We start from the raw sequence: 26509 nt of genomic DNA, 5'->3' as shown, positions 1-26509 counted from the left end.
GGTCCTTGCTCGTCTTTATTTCAAAATTATCCTTAGCTTCTGCTGAATGATGATTCATTTCCAAATGCAAAAGATCATTTAGCTTTGTGTTCTTTATTAAGACAATTATTCTTACAAAAATAGAAAAGCATTAGCCTTTATTAATTTTTAGTTACCATACAGTCCATTTCTGTCGGAAGGAGCATTCTGGGCTGCAGAATGTTTGATTTGTTGTTGATGGTGTTTAATTCTAAGGTCATAGCAGGTCTCCTGGCCACCACACAAATGATCAGGCTTTTGCCATTTAATGTTTAAATCTACACAGACATCAGAAAATCTGTCTAACAAAATTATTTTAGGATGAACTCTCAGGTTGTAGCAAACAAGGTCAAGAGCCCCTTTAGGAAGGAGACAATTTCGTTGCCTCCCAGTTTGGATTCTCCATAGACACGGTCCACAAAGGAGATGGGAACCTGTTGAAACAAGCAAAATTGGTTTTGAGGTTCAAAACCAAAACCATCAGGAATTATGGAAACAAAAGAAGGCCCTTAGAGCTGGAGCTTGTTCAGGCACAGGAGAAGGCAAGCAGCAGGCTGGCTCCTTCGTGGCAGCTCTCGCCAGGGCTGCAGTGGTGCCCCACAGCTGGGGAGTGTGCAATGGTTTATCACCTTTCAAGCTGATCCAAAGGCATTACTCATGGCTGGATGATCCACCCAGGCAGAGCAAACTAACAGCTCACAAAGCCTGCAGCATTTCCTTGTCAGCCAAACTCAGAGCCTTTGAGTCAGCGCCCCAGGAAGCACAGAACAGCTCCACCTCACCCTGGCTGCGAGATGACCTCAGGACATGACAGCACCTATTGTACCAGACCTGTTTTTAGCAGCCTTTGGCCATTTTATAGCTTATCTGCAGCATTTACGGGCATTTGACACATTAATTTTGGTCTCCTTCACAAAGTGACACTGTCCAGATGAACTCACTGCTCATGAGATGTTGGGAACGTTCTGCTTTCACCCCTCTGAGCACACACAAAGGACATGTGACAGGACATTCTGTGTTAGAATATTCAACCATTTCCATAATGTTTGTCTGCAAATTAAAATACTTCAGGAACTAAAATAAAGAATTGCAATTGTAATAGGCACTAAAAAATTGGCTTGGTGTTTTGCTGGCAGAAATCATCTGGCAAGAGGAACACACCAATCCCCAGCCCTGTGCACGTGTGCCAGAGGGTCTCTCACAATTCCAGCAGGTCAGGCCAAGACAGGAAAGAGCCCAGGACAGGAGGATGCCCAGAAAGGCAGGCAGAGACTCAGCAATGACTCTGCTGTCTTAGCAGTGTCACCCTGACCATCCCAGTGACAATCCTGGCAACTCCACACAGCTGAACTGCAGGAAATGGGCAGAAGTCACTGAGCATGGAGCCAGGGCAGGATGGCACAAGTGGCGCTTCCCGACCAGGATGAAGAACAGTTAATATCTCATCTAGTGAGGGGACTCCAGTGTTACCCTTCAGCACAGGAACTGAGCACTGAGCTGTTTCTGGGCTTCTGCCTCCCTTGCACAAGAGGTTCCCTCACTGCTCTCACAGGCAGCATTTTCCACAGCTCTATTCCATGTGCTGGAGGACCCTGCACACCTGGTGAAATACAGCAGAACAGGAGGGATGTGTGTGCAACTCTCCAGGTACAGTCTGTGTGAGTTCTCATCAGTCATTTATTCCTTTTAAACTGGCACAGCTCAATCTCAATTCTCAACTTTGCTGAAGAAATATTTTTTCCCTGGAATGCTGTTCCACAAGCAAAAAAGGTGGGAGAAAAGAGCTGCTTTGTTGTGAGGAAATGCTCTACCCTGTGTCAGTGGAGAAATGCCACAGGTGAAGTTTGGAGAGAGGAGTACAAGCACCACGATTCTGACAATTCATAGTCCTGGGAATGAGGATGAAGAACTGGCTCTGAGATGCAGCAAGAGCAATTCAATGAAATAAAAAGGCTGCTGGAGACAGAGAATCTAACAATTGCATGGAGGTTTTTCATTGACTGCAGACAGCACATTCAAGGAGTTTAGAAGCAGAAAGTTGTGAGAGCTGCAAAGTTGGAAAATAACAAGGCAATAGTTGACAGAGAATGAATCTGAAATAGAATCAGGCTGCTGGAAAAATGAAATAATTTGTAAAGACTTGAGTAGAGATGTCTGTACAATAGGAAGCAGGGAAGAAAAGGCTCAGAGCAGCTTTGTGGTGTATTTTGACTTCTCTCCCTCCTTTGAGGAACCTTGTAAAATTGTGTGCTGCAAAAGGAATGGCAACAGGAAGAGGGGAATAAAAAACTGCACTTCAGGCCTGGCATTCACCTGATAAAGCTGGAAAAACAGAACTCTACACATGTAATTTCCTTGTTATAATTTAAAATCTTGGCTGCTTCTTGGCAGTACCCAGAAGTGAGCAATGTGTGTCCCCTGGGAGGGAAGCACAGTGTGCCATCCCAGCTTGCCCCATACCTCTCCAACAGTGAATCCCAGCTGCCGAGCCCGGACAATCATCTCCATCTGGAACACATATCCCTTGGAAACACACTTCTCCATCAGCTTCTGTAAGACCTCTTTCCTGTACAGCCTGTGAACAATTCCAAAGCAAATAAAGCCTGAAGCCCAGTTTCTGGAACACAGAAATCCTGACAGAGTGTAGGAATCTGAACTGCAATCACTCAGCTCATTACTATTTATAAACTCTCTAACGAGGTCATGGGAGCAGCAGTTCTTGCAATCTAATCCACTGTTCCTTCCACCCTTTCCAAACAGATTTCACAGTCCACCACAGTAAAGAATGTCGTTCTTACTCCAGTTCCTTATCCAGCAGTTTCTTAATTTCCAATAAACTTTAGGAATTGCAAACCAGACCCTACCTGAAACTCCCTGTCAGATCTGATGCCCCTGGTCTCAGCAGGACCTGAGTCAGAAAATTGGCTCCACGACTGTGAAAGAAAACATCCATGTCAGAGTTGTTTAGTACAAGAAGATGGGCACTTACTCCAGCCATGAAAAACCAGGCACAATGCAAATCCACCTCCAGATCAGACTGCAACACGGCTTGTGCTCCAGATTCTTTGCAGGATAAATAAACATGAACATCTGCCTGCTGTCTGGGAGGGACAGGAGCATTCCAGCAGGGCAGGTGAGGGTGTCCCTCACACTGCAGGGCTCAGCCTCAGCTTGTTCCCTGGATGAACTGGATGTCTGTCCCAGCCTGAGGCCACTGCTCCAACCCCCTTTCCCAGCCCACCCGTGTCATTCCAGCCCTTCTTGGTGCATTTGAACCAAAGAGCTGCCAGTGGTGGGTGCCCCTGGTGCTCAGTGTGACTGCAGTGCCCAGCAGGGACAGCGCTTCTGGGGGCTGAGGAGCTCAGCTTACAGGGATGGAATTATTATTTACAAACAACAAATTTCTGTGTGAAGAGCTGAAAAGTACTAACCTGATTAACTTTCTTTTCAAATCCCAGCCATACACTCCTCCATTTCCTTTATATCTTGTTCCAGATACAATATCAAAATTGCCTTCTTTCTGCTTTCTGTAAACAATTGGTTTTATCAGAAAAACTGCAGGAATGTTTCAAAGTTCAAATTTCAAAGTAAGAACAATCAATCTTTCAATACAAAATCTGTATTTTACCAACTTCTGAACAAATAAGAAGAGACAAAGGGTGGCTATGAGCATTATTCAAACATCTTTTAATTGTTCTCTTACAAAGAGCTATTTCAGGGAATCTAATCATTATTTTTAACCCACTATGGCACAGAATTTCATATGCTGCCTCATAAATAATTTATAAAGATCAACTTTCATACTATAATCAGCACCTACCTGATAAACTCTGGAATGAACTTTGGCTGAAATGAAAGAAAGACAGATCAGAAACAAGGGCAGGGGTACAATAAGAGCAAGCACTGAGAAGTGAATTGCAGCAGAGTGTACCAGAGCAGAGGACATGCAGCCTTACGTGGTGGGAGAGGTCAGCATCCATGATAACAATGAAATCCCCAGTGGCATACTTCATCCCATGAATGTAAGCAGTGCCTGATGGAAACAGAAACAACTGCCCTCACCTTCTGACACAGCAATGCACACAGAAACTGCAACTGAAATGGCATTTACAGAGCAGCCCCTGCACTCAGGAGCCTCAGGAAACAGAATGGGCTCCAAACCATCACCGATCCTTCACCCCCCAGCCTGGGCTCAGGGCTCAGGGCAGCTCTGAGGTTCTGGGAAAGGTTTTAGAAACACACTGGGATTTTTATGTGCCTTTTTAAAGTTTGTTTTTTTACAAACAACTTGATGAAAATGTGTTTCTGCTTTTGGGCTTTACTGTGATTTTTTTTCCTGGACCTTTATACACTGAATCAAAGTATACAACAGTTTCTTTAATTGCTTTTACTAATCAGAGTTAATAAGGACTTACCCAGGCCCAGCTTCTTTGCTCTGGGTCTCAGAAGCTACAGGAGATATAAAAAACACATGAATGAGTTGACACACAGTTTTAAAAAAGACTCTGAAATCTCCTATATATTTTTTTCTTAAAACAATCTTCATAAATGCAACTTAGCCCAAAAATACTTAAAAAAATTTGGCATTTACGCAGTAACAGATTGGAAAAGTATCTGACTGCCAGTAAGTAAATGACAGCATCTTGTATATAACTGAGGGTTATGTAGTAATATATTACAGAGATAAAAAAATAAATTAAAAATCCGTGTTCTTGAGGAATGCAATGAGACAGATTAAAAATAAATCATAAGCCCAGCCTAGCTTTCATCTTTCCAATTTCCTTACTCCTCCAGTCAATTAAAATGAAATTAAGTCTTATCCAAACCCCATCTTTCCCTCGGGCCTGCACCAAGCACAGCAACACTCACAGTCGTTGCTCAGGAGCACACAGCAATGCACCAAGGACTGACAACGCTTTGCAAACAATTCATGATCTTGCATATTTGGTCAGAATGAACTGTCCTGAGCTTACACTTGTCTAAAGTGGTGTACAACAACTTGTTTAAGGATGTGAAGAAAAAATACAGGGAATCCATCCCAGTTCTCAAGGACTTACAGTACTTTCCAATACAAAAAAAATAGAAAAAAAATTACCGAACGCACAACTCACTATTTTATCTGATCCATATATTTTTTCCAGCTGCTGAGCAACTTCCTGTGTCCCATCCGGGCTTCCATCATCTATGATGACAATTTCGAAGTCGATCCCACTGAAAGGAAAATTGATTTCCCAATGAGCAGGTGGGGCTGCCCAGGGAGGGCTGGAGTGCCCATCCCTGGAGGGGTCCCAGGAAAGTGGAGGTGCCCCGGAAAGGGCTGGAGGTATCCTAGGAAGGGCTGGAGGTGCCCCGGGAAGGGCTGGAGGTATCCTAGGAAGGGCTGGAGGGGTCCCGGGAAGGGCTGGAGGTATCCTAGGAAGGGCTGGAGGTGCCCCGGGAAGGGCTGGAGGTATCCTAGGAAGGGCTGGAGGCGGCACTCGGTGCCCAGGACAGGGTGGGGATGGGGCACGGCTTGGACTGGATGTTCTGGGAGGGATTTCCAGCCCAGTGACGGGCGGCTCGGTGCGGGTCAGGGGCACCGTGTGCTCACGGAGGTCGGCACTGCCCTCCCCACCTGTGCCGCCCCCGTCACTCCATGGCCGGGCATTCCCAGCCCCGCAGACACCGCTGTCACTGCGCAGCCCTGCCCGGCCCCGCTCCGAGCCCCGGCCCCGGCGGCGTGCCCGGTACCTGTCGCTGAAGGTGCGCACCAGCAGCCACACGACGAGCGGCAGGTTGTCGCGCTCGTTGTAGGTGGGCAGCAGCACGGAGACGCGGCCGGGGCCCCGCGCCGCCATGGCGGCAGTGACGCGGCGCCGCGCCGGAAGCGGCGGGGCCGGCGGGGCGGGCGGCGCTGGCGGCCATGGCGGGGGCAGCGGCGGCGCGGCTGCGGGCAGAGATCCGGCGGCGGGAGCGCGAGCTGCGCGGGCTGCGGGAGCGGCTGGCGGCCGAGCTGGCGCGGGGGGACACGGCCGAGCAGGAGGAGGACGGAGAGCGGGAGCGGGACGAGGCAGCCTGCGGGGCGCGCCAGCCCTCGGCGGCCGAGCCGGCGCGGGGGGACGCGGGGGATGCCGAGGATGAGGATGGAGCCCGCGGGATGCGGGAGCGCCTGGCGGCCGAGCTGGCGCGGGGGGACTCGGGGGATGCCGACGAGGAGGATGAGGACGACGAGGAGGATGAGGAGGAGGGATCCCTCGGCTTCCCCGCGGAGCTGCCGCCGCTGCCGGCGCGGTCGGCGCTGAGCGCGGCCGAGATCCTGCGGTACAGCCGGCAGCTGGTGCTGCCCGAGCTGGGCGTGCGGGGCCAGCTGCGCCTGGCGCGGAGCTCCGTGCTCGTGGTGGGCTGCGGCGGGCTGGGCTGCCCGCTGGCGCAGTACCTGGCGGCGGCCGGCGTGGGCCGCCTGGGGCTGGTGGATCACGACGTGGTGGAGACGAGCAACCTGCAGCGGCAGGTGCTGCACGGCGAGGCGCGGCGCGGGCGGCCCAAGGCGCGCTCGGCGGCCGCGGCGCTGCGGCGGCTGAACTCGGCCGTGCAGTACGTGCCGTACCGCGGGGCGCTGCGGCCGCGCTCCGCGCTGCGCCTCGTGCGCCAGTACGACATCGTGGCCGACTGCTCGGACAACGCGCCCACCCGCTACCTGGTGAGCGACGCCTGCGTGCTGGCCGGCAGGCCGCTGGTGTCCGGCAGCGCGCTGCGCCTCGAGGGGCAGCTGGCCGTGTACAACCACCGCGGCGGGCCCTGCTACCGCTGCCTGTTCCCGCGGCCGCCGCCGCCCGACACCGTCACCAACTGCGCCGACGGCGGCGTGCTCGGCGCGGTCACCGGCATCATCGGCTGCTTGCAGGCGCTGGAGGTGCTGAAGATCGCCTCGGGCATGGGCTCCTCCCTCAGCGGCTCCATGCTGATGTTCGACGCCCTGGAGGGCAGGTTCCGCAACATCAAGCTGCGGCCGAGGCGAGCGGACTGCGCCGTGTGCGGGGACAGCCCCAGCATCACCTGCCTGCAGGATTACGAGGCGTTCTGCGGCTCGTGTGCCACGGACAAGTGCCGGGCGCTGCAGCTGCTGCCCGCCGCCGACCGGCTCTCGGTGCAGCAGTACAAGGCGCTGCTGGACGCGCGGGCCCCGCACGTGCTGCTGGACGTGCGGCCGCCGGCGGAGGCGGACATCTGCCGCCTGCCGCACGCGCTGCACGTCCCGCTCCGCAGCCTGCAGGAGCGCGAGCAGCGCGCCCTGCAGCGCCTGCGCGAACGGGTTCGCGAGGAACGGCAGAGAACTGATGGCCAAAGCCCGCTCCCTGTGTACGTCGTGTGCAAGTTAGGGAATGATTCCCAGAAGGCTGTAAAAATTCTGCAGGAGCTACCCGCCGAAGAATTTGGTTCTGTGGTAGCTAAGGATATCAAAGGGGGGCTCATGGCTTGGGCCACTAAAATCGACTCAACCTTTCCTCAGTACTAGAATTTTAAATGGTGAAAAAAACCCACATATCTTCAGAGTAAGTTCTATAGGGTTCCATCTCCTCTGTGTAATGGCGCTATCACATGGGAAAACCAGACAGAAATACCATACTGCTTTTTTATGTTACCTTTTTTTCCTAAGAAAAATGCTTATTTTTGTAGCTGTCTGATTATTTTTATAAAAATGTAAATCTGTCCATGAAAGTGGAAAGAAATGTTGGTTATGTGGGAAGAATTCCTTGGTTATGATTTAATAGTAAAAACTTGGCATAACTACTGACTTGTGCACGTGGTGATTGAGAATATCCTAATTAGCAATTGTAACCTGGAAAACAGCAAAACACAGGAATTATGTTATTGCTCAGTCTCTGAAGTGATTAACAAATTGAAACAGTGCATGAATTGAATAAAAAATAATTACTGTTAATCCCTAGCTGGTCTGCAGCACTATTAATCTGTGACAGGGAATTGCCAGGACAGCTGTAATGAGACCATGGTGGCCAACACCTTTCAGTTCTGTGCAGGAGCTGTGTGTATTTATGGACTGGAACAGTGTTCAGAACTTCCAGAGCCATCCATCCTCCTTTGTGGGATGGCAAAGCAGTGATTCCCCAGCTTGAATACAGAAACTGAGGTTAACTGTTAATAAGACATAAGTTTGACCCCGGAAAGTTGGTAAAACAGTCAGAAAATGCTTTTATCAGTGCTTAGAAGATTTGAGAGATGGAGAGATAATGGGGAGGTGAGAGAGGGCAGAATTAGGTATTTATCCTCCCTCCTGCAAGGATAGAGCCCTGTTTCCTGAGTTTTCTCCCTGTTGCTGTGGCAGTGGCACCTCCCCAGCTGGATTTGCTGGCTGGCATGAAGAGCTCTGCACATCTGGGGAGTGTCTGTACTTACTGAATGAAAAGAAGGAGAAATAAATAGCTTAACAGAGCTGCCTGAGGCCTCATCACCTCACATAGCAATTATCTCCTTATATTAATTAAGGTATGGATTTCTTTACTTTCTGAGGAGGAAAGAAACACCTGTCATGACTAATCTTCACATTGTACCAGGGGAAAAAAGGAATAGTGCCAGTATAATTACTAGTTGAAAATGTGCATTTTGGTAAAATAAACTTGAGAACAGCCACACTCCCAGCTGCATTGTAACATGGCATGGTTCTAGCCTCGTGAAGGAGCAGCTGTGAATTTGTAAACAGAGAGTCAGATCTGGCACTTTAGAGGACAATGAAAACGTGAAAGGCCAGGACTTAAAGTAAACTCCAGTGTTTGTGGTGTGTGCCCAAGAGTCGCTCAGTCACAATGTCTGGATTCTGGGGTTTCCTCTCTTGGGAATTAGAAACCAGGGGGACTTGCTGAAATGCCTGACCTGGGTTTACATTTGTCTGTCTTCACTGTGATTTCTCTTCACTGTAACATCAAGAAGAGACTGGAATGTAAAAGGCAGCTGGAGCAGTGATTCTGTCATTCCCGTGGTGGGTGCTGTGTCACACATCCCTCTGCCCTCACCAAGGCATTCCTTTCTCTCAGTCCAAGCAAGGAGAACCCAAGGACTTGGAGAGAAGGGAAAAGCTCTTTGATTCTAAATCTGAGTGCGTAGAAATTGTGTGTGAAGTCTCTTCCCTTGTTCCAGGATTGTTTTGCTCATTTGTTCTGTAAATGCAGTGCTGGACACTTTGAAGATAGGCTGAACAATCAAGGATCATAACATCATAACTAAGCCCAAACCATTGTTATTATTGCAGGCTTATCTTTTGTTTTGACTTGCTTTAATTCTTCAATTCCAGACATGTAGTGGTGTCTCTGTTCACTGGGAGAAGCTCTCCTTAGAAATTCTAGAGAAGCACCAAAACTTTGTGGTTTGCATTGCTGCCAGAGCCTGTGGGAAGGTTGGGTGTGCTGACTCTGTGGATGGAGGGAAGCTGCTTTGGCCAGGGGGCTCTGAGCGTGGCTGGGCTCTTGTCAGGAGGGAGGAGGTCAGGACCAGATCTTGGCCTTCGCCCTCGATGTCTTGGGGTTGAATTTTCTAATAAAAATTAGAAAATTCTAATTTCTAATTAGAAAACTGTTCTAAACAAAACTTTGCATTAGGTCCTTAAAACACTTCAAGCATAAGTTTATCCTTTTTTTTAAAGTGGAAGCTTTGAGCTGTCCTTTGTGAAACTACAGAAAGAATAATGTGAGGGCTGTGTGCTAGGTGGCACTGCAAGTTAATAAACCACAGCACTCCCGAGCTTCAGAGATGCAATTCAAGCTTAGCAAGAGCTGAGGTCCCTGGTACAAATCCATCATTGTGCAGGTCTTTTGAAAAAAACATCGGGGAAATAAAAGAAAATGGAGATGAATATTAACGTGGATTGGGGTAGCAACATTTGGAGCAATGTAAACAACAGGAAAATGCACCCACAAATTGGTTTGTGGCATTAACCTTTTGTGGTTTGTGTTGCTTGGTTAAATATAGCAGCCCTGCTGCTCTGCCTCCCTCTGCAGCTTCCACATCTCGGAGGGGAAATAGGTACAGGGCAGGAAAAGAGGCAGAGAAAAGCAGAATAAGGTGAAAGAGAAGAAATGCAGAGTTTGCAAAGTTTTGTTTTGCACTCCTCTGGTGCACATCACTTTCCCCCCAGTCCCCGCTCTGTGTTATATTGAAATCTTACTCCAGTGAGCAGGTTCCAAGGAACCAATTTAATAAAGCTGTTCTAAAAGTTGTAACAGCTCAAATCCATGGACTGTGGCACCTGGACAAGGCAGGGGCACTGCACCTGCTCTGATGGGAGCCCTGACAGAGCTGTGCCCTCTGTGCTCCCCTGACAGCACCAAAGCACCTGAGACCCTGCTCTCACCACAGGAAAAGGAAATCACCTCTGTGTGCCCATTCTGCAGGCTTTTAGCCTTGACTCTGCTCGTTTGATCTGTTCTTTACAGATATATTCCATGTGATTGATTCAGAGCCCACTGAAATGTATCTGTGATGGTGCTGCTTTGCCCTCTGGTGCTTTTCATTGCAAAGTACCTGCAATTCTGCTATTTCCTACTCCTGCTAAGAACAAAAACTAGCTGCCCTCCAAAGTGATGGCTGTCATGTGAACCTCAGCAGAAAAGCAAGCTGATGCAAATTCAGTCTAGTCCTGCTGTGTACAAGTTTTCCAGCCAGAGAAGAAGCCGTTCCTGGGCTGCGTTAGGGTGATTAGGATGAAGGCATCCACGGGGATCAGGGCACGGCTGCCAGGCTGATCAGGCCAGCAGGCTGTGGCACAGCTGTGCCCAGGCTCTGCCCTGCCCCTGGCACCCCAGCTGGGTGCTGCCTGTCCCTCAGGGTGCCCGGCCCTCGCTGGGCAAGGAGCAGCACAGGGATGCTCCTGCTGCGAGAGGAAGCTGTGCTTTGGCTCTCAAGGTGTTCCTGCTGTTGCTAGGAGACCAGATCCCTGCTCTGAGGAAAGGTTATCTGCAAATTTAAAATGGCTCCTTGCAAGTCCTCTGGGAAATGAAGTCTCTTGGGCAGATGGGCATTTACCTGCTCAGGAGCAGGGGAAGGAGGCGTGGAACCACAGTTTGGGTGGGAAAAGACCTTAAAGCTCATCCCATCCCAACCCACCTTCCACCATCCCAGGCTGCTCCAGCCCTGTCCAGCCCGGCCTCGGACACTTCAGGGATCCAGGGACAGCCATGCCTGCTCTGGGCACCTGTGCCAGGCCTGCCCACCCTCACATTAATAAAATCTCCCTTGTCATTAGTCTGAATCTACCCTTTTTTGTTTAAATCAATTCCCCTTTTCCTACTGCTCCAGGCCCTGCTGAAAAGTTCTCATTTTGTGAAGCACACTTCTAACTTCACTATGTAAGGGTCTGAAATGATAAAAAATCATTAAAGTGTTTAAACTTGCCCTTTTTTATATGTGTTTATATGGACACATTCATATGTGCAGAGCCAGAGGTGTATTCCCCATGGGGGACAGACATGTTTTGGGCAGAATTTACTGAAGTAATTTCCAGGACTTGCATGTTGTCATTTCAAACACCCTTCTGAAACTCTGCTGTGTTTCACTTTACTGCTGGAGTAGTGGGAGGTAGCAGGTGTGACAGTGATTGGAACTCATTAAAACACCCTATAGCTGCCTTGTCATCCTCAATTAGGTGACTATATCTTTTTTTAAAATCACTTGAATTAGGTTCTGTCATTTCTTTTATAAATAAAACCATAACTTTACTTACCAGGCTGCTCTTGTACGAGCGATGGAGGTGTTTACATTGCCCACGTGACTTGGAAAATCTTAATTTTAGTCAGCTAAAGTTGTGTTAGCCTTTTGAAAAGTATCTCTTGTCAATATTGCAACCAAATAAATGCTGCATAACCAATTCCAGGAGTTTCCCGCTCACAGAAGTGATGGTGATGGGGACATCTTCATCCTCGTTTCCTTGCAGACCCCCAGCCTGCTCTGGAAAGGAGAGGCCAGGGCTGCAGTGCAGTGGGTTGAAAAAGATTTAAAAAAAACTGGATTTTAAAAAGAACTTCCCCAGATATTTAAATATTTTCTCCCCGCTTTCAGAGTGGGCCGGTGCCGGTGGGAGCTTTAGGACAGGAGTTTGCCGGAGCGGCCCGTAGATGGCAATGTAAGATCCCTGGATAGGGCACGCTCCTGCTCCGCAAGGATGAAACCCGTCCCGTCCCCAAACACCGGATTTGGGGCGCTTCCCAGCGATTCCTGACCCTTCCAGCAGCACGGAGCCGCCTCAGGGGCCGGGTGGGCGTTTGGGGCACTGTCCCTCTCCTAGTGATAAATACAATTATACCCAATACAGAAAACAGCCTGAGCTGCACTTACAGGGAGCACTTGTCCTTTGGCTTTGCCTGTCAGGAACGTGCAAAAATGTAACTGTACCTCATCCCAGCATCCCAGCATCTCAGCATCCCAGAATCCCAAAATCCCAGAATCTCAGAATCCCAGAATCCCAGAATCCCAGAATCCCAACATCCCAGAATCCCAAAATCTCAGAATCCCAGAATCCCAACATCCCAGAATCTCAGAATCCCAGAATCCGAGAATCCCAACATCCCAGAATCCCAAAATCCCAGAATCTCAGAATCCCAGAATCCCAACATCCCAGAATCCCAAAATCCCAAAATCCCAACATCCCAGAATCCCAGGATCTCAGAATCCCAGAATCCCAAAATCCCAACATCCCAGAATCCCAAATACTCCTCTCCAAAATTAAAGTCACCTGCGATTGTGCTGTTGGGTTGGGTTTGCATGAGGATAATATTTATTGATTTCCCAAAATGTGCTTTTTTGTATGAGTGAAGAAACTGAGTCATCTTTTCCTTGGCTGACCTGGGAGCTGCCAGCACTGGGAGAGTTACGGATGATTCCTCTCAGCTGCTTTGTGACATGAGCAGCATCACTAATGAGAGTGAGAGCAGCACTGCAATTTATCATTCAGCAATTCTGTGTCAAAACTTCATTCCTCTATAGAAATTTACGCTGGTACCTCCTTTGTTCCTGAGGTGGGCACCACTAAAATGATATTGTTATCTTTAACAAAAAGATAAACATTATTATCTTGCTGACCACTTCACTTGCACGACTGAGAGCTGTCAAATGAACTGTAAAGTTTTTTAAAGAATCCCAATCCGCAGATAGTGGCTGGGAATTTCTCATATTCCAGGTCAGTCCCTCAAGCAAGCTAATTATTGTGGCTTACAGCCCGGTTTTTCTGGACCCACACTGAATGTAGGAGTTAAATTATGACCCTAATTAAGGATGGCTACAAAGCTGCTGTCATTAATGAGGGGACCTGACAAAGGAGGAGCTGAGACTCAGCCTGACAGAGTTACACATGTTTCTGTGCCCTGCCTGCCTCTGGTGCTGCACGAGGCTCCAGCTCCTGTCACAAGGGCTGCAGGGACAATGGATGAATATTTATAAAGTGTAGCAAATATGCTCTAATTACCCTAATTGGCCTGCTGTGGTTCCAGTTATGGCAGAACTTAATTTCTGTTCAAGTGACATTTGCTTCTGGATTAGTTCCTGCAGGCAAAGAAAAAGTAAAAGCTGTGCTGAAGAGGGCAGAAGATCCCCTGATATCCTGATCCTGCACTTCCCTCACATGCTCCTGGCAGGCTCCTGGCTAAGAACACTCCTCATCTCATTAGGGATTTCTAGGGAGCATTTCAGAGACGTGAGACACTGGGAAATGACAAAGAAAAACAATGAGCAAAAAGGGAGGGAGCACTAGTTTTATTGTTAAAAATCAACAGGCCAAACTCTGAACACCTTCAGGGTGGCAGCAGACAAAATTCTCCTTGGCGTTATTGGAGGTGTAGAAGTGTATCTTTATTAGTGGGGTATGGTTCTGCAGAGTGACCGACAGAGGAGCCCTGTCCTGAGGGCTCACACAGAGCTGCTTCCATTCAGGGAACACTTCTGCCATCTAACCTGGCCTTCACCTTGCTTTGGCTCTGTCCATTACTGTCAGGAAGGCTGAGATGGTGAGGGATGCTGGAATGGGAGGGCTGAGATGGTGAGGGATGCTGGAATGGGATGGCTGAGACACCACAGAGGGTGTGAGTGGGCAAATCCAGTGGTTTGCAATTTCTGCTGTAGCAAGAGAACTTCTGAGGTGCATTTTTGTTGAGAGGGGTGACATTCACCAGCTGAAAAGATGAATGACTCTAGTTCCATGCCTTCAGATCTTTTGGGTTCTGTGGGCTGCACTCTGTGTTTGGGATGCTCTAGATCCACCAGCTCATGGGACTTGGGATCTTTTCCTCCCTGTATTTTGCTACCACTGTCGTCTTTTGGATAAACAGATACTAAATCCACTGTTAAGTATAACAGAACTATTAACACAGAAAAAATGGACCATGCAGTATTGTACCAACTCCTGGTAGTAAACGGGGAGTAGTGACTGTGGAAATGGTGACATCTGTGACACCCCAGCCAGAGCCAGCTGCTCAGGGCAGGGGTGATGGCACCGACTGGTGTGAGCAGGGATTGATGTCGTGGTCTTCAAAGTCACATTTGACACTTCTTTTATTGTTCCATTTCTAATTATTCTAATTTAAATTCTAATTATTAAACTGTTAACTCACCCTATGTGGGTTTAGAATTATCTACTCCAGTTTTCAGCCTGTTGCAGAGCCCAAAGAGGGATGTGAAATTCTGCAGCAATCAGTGCTGCTGCAGCCCAGTGAAACCCTTCCCACACGGGTCAGGGGCGTGAGGAGCACACCAGGTTTCCTCCCAGACGTGCCTGTGCCCATGTGGGAGCCCGTGACTCAGCCCTGCAGGAGGTTTTTGCTTAATGAGACATTGCTGAAGCCTCTGACTGTGCAGCTCTGGGGTGCTGAGTTACACTGGGAACACTGGGAAGGGTCACAGGGAAATGAGCTCTAAATATTCCCTGCAGGGAACTTTGAGGACCTTGGCCTGCAGTGAGTGTGAGCACAATGAGAATGGTTTCAGCTCCTTCAGTGCCTCCTTTCAGCCCCTTCTCTGCTGTGCTCTTACAGCAGCCTCGTGGCTCTGCCTCCATCCCTGTGCTGCTGAGGCAGGAGGAGGCTGGAAAGGAAAGGGTTTTGGGGAAAGTAATTTAATGTACCACCTTACCTGGAAATTCTGCTTTCAACAACAGGGACTTTTCTTTCTCAGTTTTTATGGATCCTTCTTGTTCTCTTCTGAATCTGACAGATGCTTTGTTGAAATATTTTAAAGCTCTGTCCCAAAGAGCTGTGACTGTGATTCTTGGAACAGCATGCAAGGAAGGGCTGTCCCTATCCAATCTCGTGCCTGGGTTTTCCTGCAGGGGGATAATTCCCTTTGCTGCTGCTGCTTTGTGGCCCTGCTCAGAGCCCAGCTGTGCCCAGACCCGCTGCCCGTGCCACCCTGCAGCCCTCTGTCCCTGAGGGAGCCCGGGGACAGGCAGGGACAGCCATCTCTGGGTTAATCCATGGGATACAGCTCCTGCTGGGGGATTCCAGCTGCCCAGAGCCCCGGAGCAGCAATCGGAGCAGTGCCAGCCCTGCTGCTGCTGCTGCTGCTGCTGCTGCAGGCTCTGCCCTGCTGGCCCCATCAAAGCACCAGTGCCTGCACTGGAGCTGCCCTGGTGGCTGCACACGCTGGGAAAAGCCAAACAGGGGTGGCAGCCCTCAGCTGTGACCCAGCAAACAGCCAGCTCTGAGCCAAGCCATCACTGCCATGGGTTTGACCAAAAACCCAAATAAACAGAGGGCAGAGAGCCATGGTCTCTGAGAGCCCCAGGAAAGATGGAACACAGCAGCTGGGGCTGTGCTCTGGGGCTCACACTGAGCTCTGGGGCTCACACTGATGCTGTGGGGTTCACACTGAGCTCTGGGGCTCACACTGAGCCTGTGGGGCTCACACTGAGCCTGTGGGGTTCACACTGAGCTCTGGGGCTCACACTGAGCCTGTGGGGCTCACACTGAGCTCTGGGGTTCACACTGAGCTCTGGGGTTCACACTGAGCTCTGGGGCTCACACTGAGCCTGTGGGGCTCACACTGAGCTCTGGGGTTCACACTGAGCTCTGGGGCTCACACTGAGCCTGTGGGGCTCACACTGAGCTCTGGGATTCACACTGAGCTCTGGGGTTCACACTGAGGCTGTGCTCACACTGAAGCTGTGCTCAGGGGCTCACACTGAAGCTCACACTGAGCTCTGGGGCTCACACAGGCTGTGCTCTGGGGTTCACACTGAGCTCTGGGGCTCACACTGAGCTCTGGGGCTCACACTGAGCTCTGGGGCTCACACTGATGCTGTGCTCACACTGAAGCTGTGCTCAGGGGCTCACACTGAAGCTCACACTGAGCTCTGGGGCTCACACAGGCTGTGCTCTGGGGTTCACACTGAGCTCTGGGGCTCACACAGAGCTCTGGGGCTCACACTGAAGCTCACACTGATGCCGTGGGGTTCACACTGATCCTGTGTTCACACTGAGCTCTGGGGCTCACACTGAGCTCTGGGGCTCACACTGAAGCTCACACTGAGCTCTGGGGCCCATACTGAGCTCTGGGGCTCACACTGAAGCTCACACTGAGCCTGTGCTCTGGCCCTCTCAGCTGGATTTATTAGCACAAGGACCACAGCAATGGTTCCCCTGTAAAACACACCAATTAGCACAAGGACCACAGCAATGGTTCCCCTATAAAACACACCAGGGAGGTCACAGCCCCTCATTCCCACACCCTGGGCTGGGCACAGGCCCCTCTGCCCAGCACAGCCCCTCACAGGCTGGCACACCCTGCCCCTGCCCTGGCACAGCCTGCAACACACAAGGTGCTTCCACCAACTTTCACCTTCTGCTCAACCAACACCCAACTCCAGGGTGATGCTTTTATTTTATTTTTATTGGACAAAGGCTTTAGAATCAAGCTCCGGTTTTGGGATAAAAAAAAAAAAAATAAAGTGTTACATGAAATAAATGAGCACTAATGTAAAGACAGTGAGAAAATGGATGGCCCTACAGCATTTATTAGCAGAACATGGAAATGAGCTTAGGTTTTATTTGGTAAGTCTTGATTTCTCCCTATATTCACGTACAGCTCCTTATTTATGGCTCAGCCTGTCAAACACATTCTTAGATAAGCAACTGTTGCTCACAGGACTAATCTAATTACCAGTTCTTTTTATAACGAACGCTGACACAAAGGTAGAAGATGCATAGCACTTGTGCTGGAGCCAATGCTCCAGATGATCAAACAGTTCTGAAATTTCAAAAAAACGGGGAGAAGAAATTTTTGTCACGATGTTCCTGTTTTTTGTCCAACTCTAATTAAAGATGAAGAACAAGAGTGAAAAGCTGGTTCATTTGCAGCTTTGGCACAGACTTAATTGCCAAGAGTTTAGACTGGGTATTTTAGCACTCTGCAGTAATGTTCCATAGGCACATTTCCCTACCACAGGCTGGAGAATGCTAGAGCCCTAATTATTTGTAAAGTGCATTTTTAAAAGTTTTGGAATTTTCCTTCAGGAACAAGCATATAAGAACAGCTTCAAATTGTATTTTAAAGTAATTTGAACAGAAAATCAGCGTGCTGTAGGTCTGGCCAACCAGCACAGACTGAGAAACTGATTTTACTTTTTTTGGAAGGACAATGTTGTGTCCTTGGCCTTCATTTAAACCATAAACCATTATGCATTCTGACATTTCATGCAACCTGCTCCAGAAATGCCAATAAGAAATAGTATTTCTGAAAATTAAGACAAAGAAGCACTGGTCAGTGTGATGGGGACTTCTAAATTCCCCAAGTTCTTAACTGCTAGTAAGTAATTTCACTGAAAAAGAGTGGAAATAGGTGAAACACTTTAAATCAGCTTTTCTTTACCTCTCAGCATGAAACAACAAGTGGATTTAATGATTTTGAAGTTCTGGAGTTTTTCTCCTGAGCTGTTCTGCAAGTCAGGGTCAGTCCCTCTAAAGTAAAGGGGGTCTGTGGTGAACGTGCACAGAACCTGTGCCAAACCCTGTGGTGAACATGCACAGAACCTGTGCCAAACCCGAGTGTCCCTGTGTGTCCCTGTGCTCGGGACAGAGCCTGGGCCAAGGTGAACAACCCCTGCCTGTGCTTTGGGCTGTTCATTGCTTTTCCTGTCCTGTTTAAACCCTCCCCATTGCCAGCAGGTGAGTGCTGACGGCAGAGCTGAGGTGAAGCCTGTGCTGAGCCCCTGCTGATGGAGGGCAGGGAAGCTCAGAGCTCTCTGTGCTCCCCTCCACGGCTCCAATCCGATTTTCCTCTTGCCATGGGCACGGGCTGCTGCTCCTGCCGCAGTGACGGCTCGTGGGAAGGGTGGCCCCGGTTTGCCCAGCGGCGCCGGGGTCCCTGGGGCTGCCCTCTCCCAGTTCCCCGCAGAGCTGGGGGAGAGGGAAGCTGGGAACAGATGGTGGGGAAGGCGGGCATCTCCTCATGCATATTTCACTGGGTTTGCAGCTAGTCACCTCCTATAATAACGTTAAGTGCTACAAAACTCCAAGGCTTTGCTCCTTGGAATGTTGCATTCGATGGCATCGGATCAATGCTGCAACATCAATTAAATTTTGAAGCTGGTGAGCTCTGAGTATTTACATCTTTAGCAAGGTTAGGCTATAAACAGCTCGATTCTCCTGTTCTGCTGTGGTTAGGGCTGACTTGCAGAGAAGGAGCTGGTTCTGTGCTGAGTGACGAATGTTACATGATGTTTTTTAAAGCACAATGGGACAAACATCTGTGGTTATTTCCATTACCCTCTAAGGCGTGTTACTGGGAGACAATTCAGCCATTAATCCTGATGTATTTACATTATTTATATACAAGAGGAACAAGAAAAATGGTCGCCTGTTTAATGATTATGTACATTGTGATTCGGTTGGAAAAATGTGTATTACAAATGGCAAAACAGCCTGTCAAGTGCATAATTATATGTTGCTCTTCTTTTTTGTTGTTGCCAGAGAATTTTTAATTCTTTAAATCCCACTGCATGATCTCAGTGAAAGTTCTGCCCTATGCATTATATGGGGGGGAAGGAACAGCATAATAACAGACCTCTTTAACCACGTCAGGTCCCAGCTAGAGCCCCTTCTCTTCGTTTTAATATGAGGATTACCTTTGTAAGGTGCTTCCAGAGCGAATCAAAAGGCGGAATCTGATACAACGACAGCAAGAGAAACAGGAACGTAAATTCACTCATTGTCCCTAGTCTCGGAAGAGAGAGTGGTGAACAAAACCTCGCTGCCTTGTGACTCATTGCTCATCTGAGACTTGGCCTTCAGCAAGAACTGCGCTCTCCTGTACATGATCCTCTCCTGCTCCTGCTTCAGCTCCAGGTAGGAGCGCGAGAAGGTGTGGAAGATGGAGGTGACCGGGAAGGCCATGAGGAGGATGCCGCTGAGGATGCTGCTCAGGGCCACCACCTGCCCGGGGATGCTCCTGGGCACCATGTCCCCGTAGCCCACGGTGGTCATGGTGATGACGGCCCACCAGTAGCAGGCGGGGATGCTGGTGAACTCCTGCGAGTCGGCCATCTCGTTCTCGATGACGTAGAGCAGGGGCGCGAAGAGCGCGATGGCCACGCAGAGGAAGAGCAGCAGCAGCCCGAACTCGCGCGTGCAGCGCCGCGCCGTCAGCCCCAGCGTCTGCAGCCCCAGCGAGTGCCGCGCCAGCCGCATCACGTACAGGATGCGCAGCGCCCGCAGGATCCGCAGCACCAGCCCCACCTTGTCCAGGTAGATGTTGCCCGAGCTGGGCTTCTTGGAGCCCTCGGAGCCCGTGTCCACCAGCAGGGTGATGTAGTAGGGCAGGATGGCGATTATGTCTATCAGCGTCAGCGGCCGCCGCAGGAACGCGAACTTGCTCCGGGCCTGGATGAAGCGGAGCAGGAACTCCAGGGAGAACCAGGCCACGCACACGGACTCCACAATGAAAATATTGTAGCACATCTGGGAACACTCACCCTGCGGAAAGAGGAGGAGTTTGTAATCGGCTCTGGGTAATAACTGTTTTAGTCGGTGCGGTGACAGGAGGAGAGGCTTCTGTGTTGGTTTTTTTAACCCAAAATATTAAAGGAATTGAAGCTGTTGCTATGGGGAAACACGTTGGCTGCTTGGAACATGCTAAATGCAAAACTTAGAAAGGCTCTGCTTATTCCACAGAAGATACTGCTCGGGAATTTCAGGCTTTCTAAATACAAAGTCTAACATTAAAGGTAATATACAGAAGAGTGCACGCTAAGAGAATTTTCTTTGGACATAAAACTGGCTATGGTTAATTCTCTTACAAGCAATTGAAGAGTCATGTAACTTTCAAATATTCTTCACTCTAAAGACAACTGCAAAATCCCCATTGAAGTCAATAACCTCAGACCTTGTACTTGCTCTGCTCTTCCCAGCACATACCACTTGGCATCCTGAAAGGTAACTTACCTTTTCCTCCTCCTCCCTCAGGTCAGGCATGGTGCTGATGGATAAGTTCACTGCTGTAATAGTTACAAACAAAACAGACAAACACGCAAACACCTTTCCAGGAAGGCCAGACTGGGGCCTTTCCACCATGTCTTGCAACTTTCTCATGCACAAACCAATTTTTGTCTCCTCTACTGTTTCACCTGTTGTTTCATTTTCTAGGAGGTCATCCTCCCGTTCACTAATCTCTGTGAGCTCCTCCATTTTTTGCAGGTACCTCCTTTTACAACACCAGTCCAAGTTGTCTTCCTCAATGCCCCAGTAGAGCAGCTCCTCCTGGAAGGACAGCGCGCACATCTCCCGCAGGAGCCGGAGCTTGCCGACCCGCAGGAAGGTCAGGATCGTCCTGAACGCCCCCGGGTTGCGGTCGAAGAAGAACTCGTTGCACGTCACATCATAATCGTCACAGATGTTCAGAATGTCGTCAAAGTTAGTGCAGAACTTGAGCTGTCCCAGGCGCGTCAGGGGGAACTCGTCGAGCGTGGTCCAGGGCAGCAGGTACTTGATGCCGCCCACGTTGATGATGATGTGACGCTTGCGGTCGTCGGGGTGGAAGCCTTTGAGGAGATCCTCCTGAGGGTGGATGAGCCTGGCTCTTTGGTAAAACACTCCCTTGAGGGTTTCAGACTCTGGAAAGAACGTGTGGTTGAAGGAAGGATCTGAAGTACAGCTCAGGGCGCTATAGTCATAGTCGGAGTTCTCTCCAGGCATAAGAGTCATCTTGGAAGACAACTTTGCATCCCTTCGCTGCTCCTGCAAGTGTCTTCTGGAACAGAAAACAGACACGGGGGTGAGGAAGTGGCAGGCTGCTTTCAGGTTTTGAGCAAGTGTAGTGCTGGAGCCCAAAAGCATTTATGGATGATGAGAGCAATTGGAAAGGAAACAGCAGTGGCTGAGCGTGGTCAGGCCTTTCTGGGCAGGCTGGGTTTGCACAGATGGGCAGCACTGCCCATGCCAGGGGCTGTGCCAGGTTCAGGAGCTCTGCCTGGCATGTTCATCACACTGGAGGCTTCTCCTGTCCCAGATACAGAGGCCTCAGTTCCCAGAAGGTAAAGATGGAAACCAGGAAAAATTCCTTCATGTGGCAGGATGTTTCTGGTTCAGAGTGGAGGTACAAAAATGATGACAGTATCACATTAGTGACACTTATCTGTGAGCACACAGAATTCAAACGTGCTTTGTAGAAAATTAAATTGAATAATTTTTTTAAGTATTACTCATAAAACTTTTGAGTATTTTAGCACCCATGAAATATATAGAGAGAAGTCAGTTATGTTGTAATTCAGTGAATACACACTTATAAAAACCAGTTAGTACAAGACTAATTTCTAAAAGGCCATTGGGAAACAACCTGGGGGAAAAAAGCTCACTTGTATTGGTGATCACATGAACATTTGTACAGATTTTATACACAATTAATGACATGGCAACTCCCTTTTTATGGCCTCATTTACAAAAGATTGCACAGAAACACAGGATTTCCATACAGCCCTTGGAAGTTGTTTCAGTTATCACTGACACCCTTCATGCAGTAACGGGGCTTTGTCCTTGCAGTACACTGAGCCAAGCTGCCTTTACCTCTGATTGCAAGAGCCCAAACATTTCTAATGACAGCTTGGAAAATGCTGTTCAAATTCAGCTCATGCAACACTGGCGTAAAGTCCAGGGAGTGGAGAGAACAGAATTCAACTGGGTATCAAGCACAGGAGCTGGAAATGTTCAAACTGTGGCCTCCCTAAGTCACTGCCCTTCAGAAGTCAGCCTGGAATCTGCTCCTGCACAGGAGGCAGAGCAGCCCTGCCCCAAGGCTTTTCATCTGCACACTCAGCCTCAACCGAGCTCCTGAGTTTCGCTGGACAAGGGTATTTATTTATTAAGGAGATGGTCCAATACAGAGACATTAAATATGCACCAGTATTTTGGCTTTCTAGCCTGGGGTTCACAGGAAAGGAATAAATATTCAGTTGATTGGCTTCAGCAGAGTTTTGTTCTTGTCCTGGCTGCACTCACCTCCCTTGGATGGGCACCCCAGGGACAGAACCCCTGCTAGGGCCACTTGCTGAGCCACAGAACCTCCTTTTCAGAAGCTGGGGTTATAAACCACACCAGGAGTGGCACATACCTATTAAAGAAGAAAAACCCATGATTACACAACAGCAAAGGACTCAAAGCACAGCTGCACATCAGTTTAAGAGCTCTCCTTGCTGCAAGGGCACTTACAGTGCTTCAATTAAAAACTCTCCCAGTCCTGCTCCTGAACTTCCCGGGGTTTGGGCTGAGCAGAGCAGCTCTGTGCACGCTTACAGGGCAGCTTTGGGTGGAGAGCTATTTCCTGACTCTCACTCATCCAGAATCACAGAATGCTTTGGGTTGGAAGGGACCCTAAAGCTCATCTTGTCCCACCCCTGCCATGGATCAGCAGAAGAAATGCCTCTGGAGTGCAAGCCATGATATGGATTGATATCATGGAACCAGGGCTGCCTGATGGATGTTTGTGTAGGGCTTCATTTCCCAGACCAACTGCTGTTTTATTTAAAAATGCCTTTTCCCTTCTGCCTCACCATGCCTAAAGCAGGGCTGGTCCAAACAGAATGGAGATTATGACTGATATAAGATATGGATAAGTGGGAGCTGTTAACCACTTTCCCTTCTGTAATACCAGATGATGTTGGTTAGCAACAACTTATCCTCTGAATCTCAGCCAGGAAAAATGAGGAGGCAGCTCATCCCTGTCACTGGTTTGATCTCCCAGCATATCCACAGTTGACACAATGGGAAGAAATGGAGAGAGGGAAATGTAAATGTTGTGCGTGTGTCAGACACACGCTGTAACCCTGAGGCAGCAACTGTGAAAGAGCAGAGCAAAGAGAAAGGGATTTCTTTCTTCACTGCCAGCTCCTCGACCTGTGTGAGACAACAAATTGGACAAATGAATCCCCTGTGTGCCACGCTGAGTGGCTGCACTCAGAAAGGGCTGCTCCTTGCTTTGCCATCACCAGAGCTGGCAAGGCTGCAAATCCCACGTAGGATCTGCTGCTCCACATGGGTTATTTTCATGTTCTCTGCCTCAGATACACGCAGCATCATATCTACAGGGGAAGAGTAGGAGGAGATAAAGGACAATAATAAACGTGGCCTGACTTGAAGGAAGGGAGAAAGGAGAAAAAATAAACCAATGCATTTCTCTGTGTGTTTCTTCTTTTCCTTCTGAGGGTGCCTCGACAGAATGATGGTCAGCATTGCTTTAGGAGGAGAGAGATCTAATTAATGGGAGGGCTCCTTGCTGTTGAGCTGAAAGCCCAAGCAAGCTGCTTTATTCCTCCATTGCAGCCTGGTGACACTGGGGACAGCTGGTGAGAAAGGAGCACACAGCAATGCAAGGTCACACAAACACACCAGCCTAGAGCCCCAGCCTTCCCAGCACTAAACAAGGGGAACTTCAGGGCTCTCTGTGACAGTGAAATCCTCTGCTCTGCTCTGCCCTGGCGGAGTCAGGCCAGTGGTAAAAACCCTGCTGGGCTCTGAGCAGCATTCTGCCCTTGCAGTGCCTGGCACCCACTGAAGCCCAGCTCAGGCTCCTGCTGCCCTGCTGGCAGCGTGCCCTGCCCCTGGGCAAAGCCCTTCTCTCTGAGCATCGCTGCTCCCGTGTTCTGTGCACTCACTGGGGCAGGAACTGTCCCCTCCTGCCTCACCCACCTGGGAATTGCTCTGCCTTTAGAACCGGCAGTGACACAGAATGACTGGCCCAGGGCAGGGGCTCTGGGTGACTCCGAGGGGTGGGTTGGGCATGGCAAGTAAGTGAGGACATATTTTCAAAAATCTGTCCTGCACAAGATGATGATATCCATTATGTCTGGTGAAGAAATCAAATTAGGAATCCGTGCTGCCCTTACTTGCAGCCAAAATTCAGGAAGGATGCCAGACTCCGAGGCAATGGGAAAAGAATTATTAAAGATGCCCTTCTGAGAGAAGGAAATAGAACTCATGAGAAACAAGACAAAATTCCACTGCAAGTGTTGTTCCCCCCCTCCCCAGTGTCCGCTGCAGTATTTTGAATTCTGCAGTGCATCTCTGATGTAATCAGAGCTCCTGCAAGGAGTCCTGCTCCTGCTCCACAGCACAGACAATCCAAAGTTGTGCCTGGACGATAACAACCCTGCAAACAAGATGCAGAACTCCCCCCATGTCTCTTCTGTCAATTTCAGTGACTGCAGCTCATCTCTGTTGCTTTTCACCATTTGTAAATTAAGTTTTAAAAGACATTAAAAAAATTTCAGATTTCAGTGCAGGTTGAATATGAATCTAGTGAATTTTTGGAAATAATTCCATGAGGAACAATGTAATGATCCCATCTCCTTTAGTCCTTCCTTAGCTGAGCAGGCAGCATTTCCAAGCAGTGCCACACTCAGCTCTCCCCTGGCACAGGATTTCTGTGCTGTGCCTCCCTGCCAGGCACCTCCTGCCACACTCCTGCAGCTCTTTACAGCCCGAGAACAGACCTCAAACTTCAACTCTGCTTGCAAAACTGCACTTCCAGCCAAACCAAAGTAAAACTTAGAAAGGTCAATGTATAACATGAAATAAAACTCTCCTGAAAAGCAGATAAGCTGAAAAAAATATTCTCTGTCTAGCTCACCTTGAGCCGGACAGTTGTGGCATCTTATGACAACCTACAAAGAGAATTATGTCAAATATGCTACTCACTGTTTGGTTTAATAAAGCTGAGCCTTATACTACTGATAATAATCAAAAGTGAAATAACTTTGCAGATAACTTATATCCCTAGGAGAATGTTCTGAAATACATCAGGATTAATAACTGCAGTTACTCTCCTGCTGTGAAACATATTTATGTCAACAAATTTTAGCAAGTCACATTCATAGCAATCCCTTAAATATAATTTTAAAAAGTACAGGATTTGACATTTACTTGAACAGATAAATATTTTGCTAACGAAATTAAGATACGTAATGAAGGAAGAGTTCTTTCATGCTCGTCCTGTCCTCGACCCCTCCCCAAGTCTTTTCCAATGAAAAAAAAAAATCTACCGGAAAGACATTGCCTATCAAGAACAGTTCACTTGATGTGCCTGTCAGTCACCAACGAGCAGAAGTCAGTAAACACACCAACACCAAAGACACCCCTTAATCATTTAGAAAGGAAAGCTGTAAAGGACCTTCAGCCTAGGCGAGGCGGCAGCGCTGGGACCCGCGAGCCTCCATGGTGCGCCGGGAGCCCCGGAGCGGGCGGAGCGGAGCCGCAGAGCAGCGAGCGGCGGGGAGAGCCCGGAGCGCCGTCAGCCTCCTCCGCGCCGGGGCCGGGCCAGGGCACGAGCGGCGCCGGGGAGCGGCCGAGCCCCTCCCGCTGCGGGCGGCCCGGCTCCGGCGGGGGCTGCCGGCCGCTCGCCGCCCTCCATCCCCGCGGGCCGACGGCACCTGTTGCTGCGGCCGGGGGGCCCCGGCTCCGGCCACCCCCGGCCCCCGCGGCTCCCCGGGGCCGGCCGAGGTGCCCGAACTCGCCTGCGAGTTGCCCCGGCTGGGATGCACCGGGAGCTACCGCGCTGCGCCCCCGCCGGGGCCGCGGGCGGGACGGGAGCGCTCCGGGCGAGCCCCGGGCCCGCGCATGGTGCGGCACCGGCACCGGCACCGGAGCGGAGCCCGGGCAGCCCTGCCCGCGCCGCCCGCGCCGGACGAGCAGCGGCGGCAGCAGGAGGAGGAGGAGGAGGAGCTCCCGGAGCCGAGGAGGAGCGCGGCGGGCCGGGGCCGCCCGCAGCCCTGCCCCGTGCCCACCGGGCACAGGTGGCATCCCGGGCTGCCCTGTCCTCCCGCAGCCCTGCCCCGTGCCCAGGTGGCATCCCGGGCTGCCCGCAGCCCTGCCCCGTGCCCATCCCGGGCTCCCCGGCCGCCAGCAGCCCTGCCCCTGCCGTGCGCACCGGGCGCTCGCCGCTCGCAGAAGTGGGATTACGAGAAAAAGCACAAATGCCATCCCGTCCGCGTCCCCGAAGTGCGCAGAGGCTCCAGCAGAGCCAAGCCCGCGCTCTGCTC

The 26509-nt window shown here is 50.0% G+C and overlaps 3 protein-coding genes across 7 annotated transcripts; 1 reads left to right on the top strand and 2 right to left on the bottom strand.

Annotated features, from left to right (window-relative positions):
* Positions 1-74: 74 nt before the first annotated feature.
* DPM1 (dolichyl-phosphate mannosyltransferase subunit 1, catalytic) lies at positions 75-5855 on the bottom strand. The gene is made up of 9 exons (XM_074553498.1): positions 5749-5855; positions 5130-5229; positions 4434-4467; positions 3975-4051; positions 3839-3864; positions 3450-3545; positions 2883-2951; positions 2479-2593; positions 75-452 (listed from the first exon to the last, which is right to left on the bottom strand). Exons 1-9 carry the CDS (start codon positions 5853-5855, stop codon positions 348-350), a joined length of 729 nt encoding a protein of 242 aa, XP_074409599.1. The 3' UTR covers positions 75-347.
* MOCS3 (molybdenum cofactor synthesis 3) lies at positions 5851-7939 on the top strand. Its single transcript, XM_074553497.1, has one exon. The coding sequence runs from the start codon at positions 5921-5923 to the stop codon at positions 7511-7513; it is 1593 nt and encodes a 530-aa protein (XP_074409598.1). The 5' UTR covers positions 5851-5920; the 3' UTR covers positions 7514-7939.
* Positions 7940-16834: 8895 nt separating this feature from the next.
* KCNG1 (potassium voltage-gated channel modifier subfamily G member 1) lies at positions 16835-25781 on the bottom strand. Of its 5 annotated transcripts, none has more exons than XR_003381475.2 (5): positions 25642-25780; positions 22476-22587; positions 20427-21231; positions 18018-19958; positions 16835-17983 (listed from the first exon to the last, which is right to left on the bottom strand). XR_003381475.2 is itself a non-coding variant. In XM_005492010.2 (5 exons), the coding sequence occupies exons 4-5, from the start codon at positions 21183-21185 to the stop codon at positions 19188-19190; spliced, it is 1530 nt and encodes a 509-aa protein (XP_005492067.1). In that variant the 5' UTR covers positions 21186-21231; positions 22476-22587; positions 25102-25135; positions 25642-25781; the 3' UTR covers positions 16835-19187. The 5 variants fall into 5 exon arrangements, 4 of the variants coding, with proteins under 4 accessions (XP_005492067.1, XP_074409490.1, XP_005492068.1 ...); XM_005492010.2 differs by adding an exon at positions 25102-25135 and having other exon boundaries at positions 16835-19958; positions 25642-25781; XM_074553389.1 differs by adding an exon at positions 25102-25135 and having other exon boundaries at positions 16835-19958; positions 20427-21228; positions 25642-25781.
* Between the last annotated feature and the right edge of the window lie 728 nt (positions 25782-26509).

Source organism: Zonotrichia albicollis, chromosome 17 (assembly GCF_047830755.1).
Source record: "Zonotrichia albicollis isolate bZonAlb1 chromosome 17, bZonAlb1.hap1, whole genome shotgun sequence".
NCBI lineage: Eukaryota > Metazoa > Chordata > Aves > Passeriformes > Passerellidae > Zonotrichia > Zonotrichia albicollis.
The sequence above is the reverse complement of the archived record's forward strand: the minus strand, read 5'-3'. Positions and strand labels throughout refer to the sequence as shown.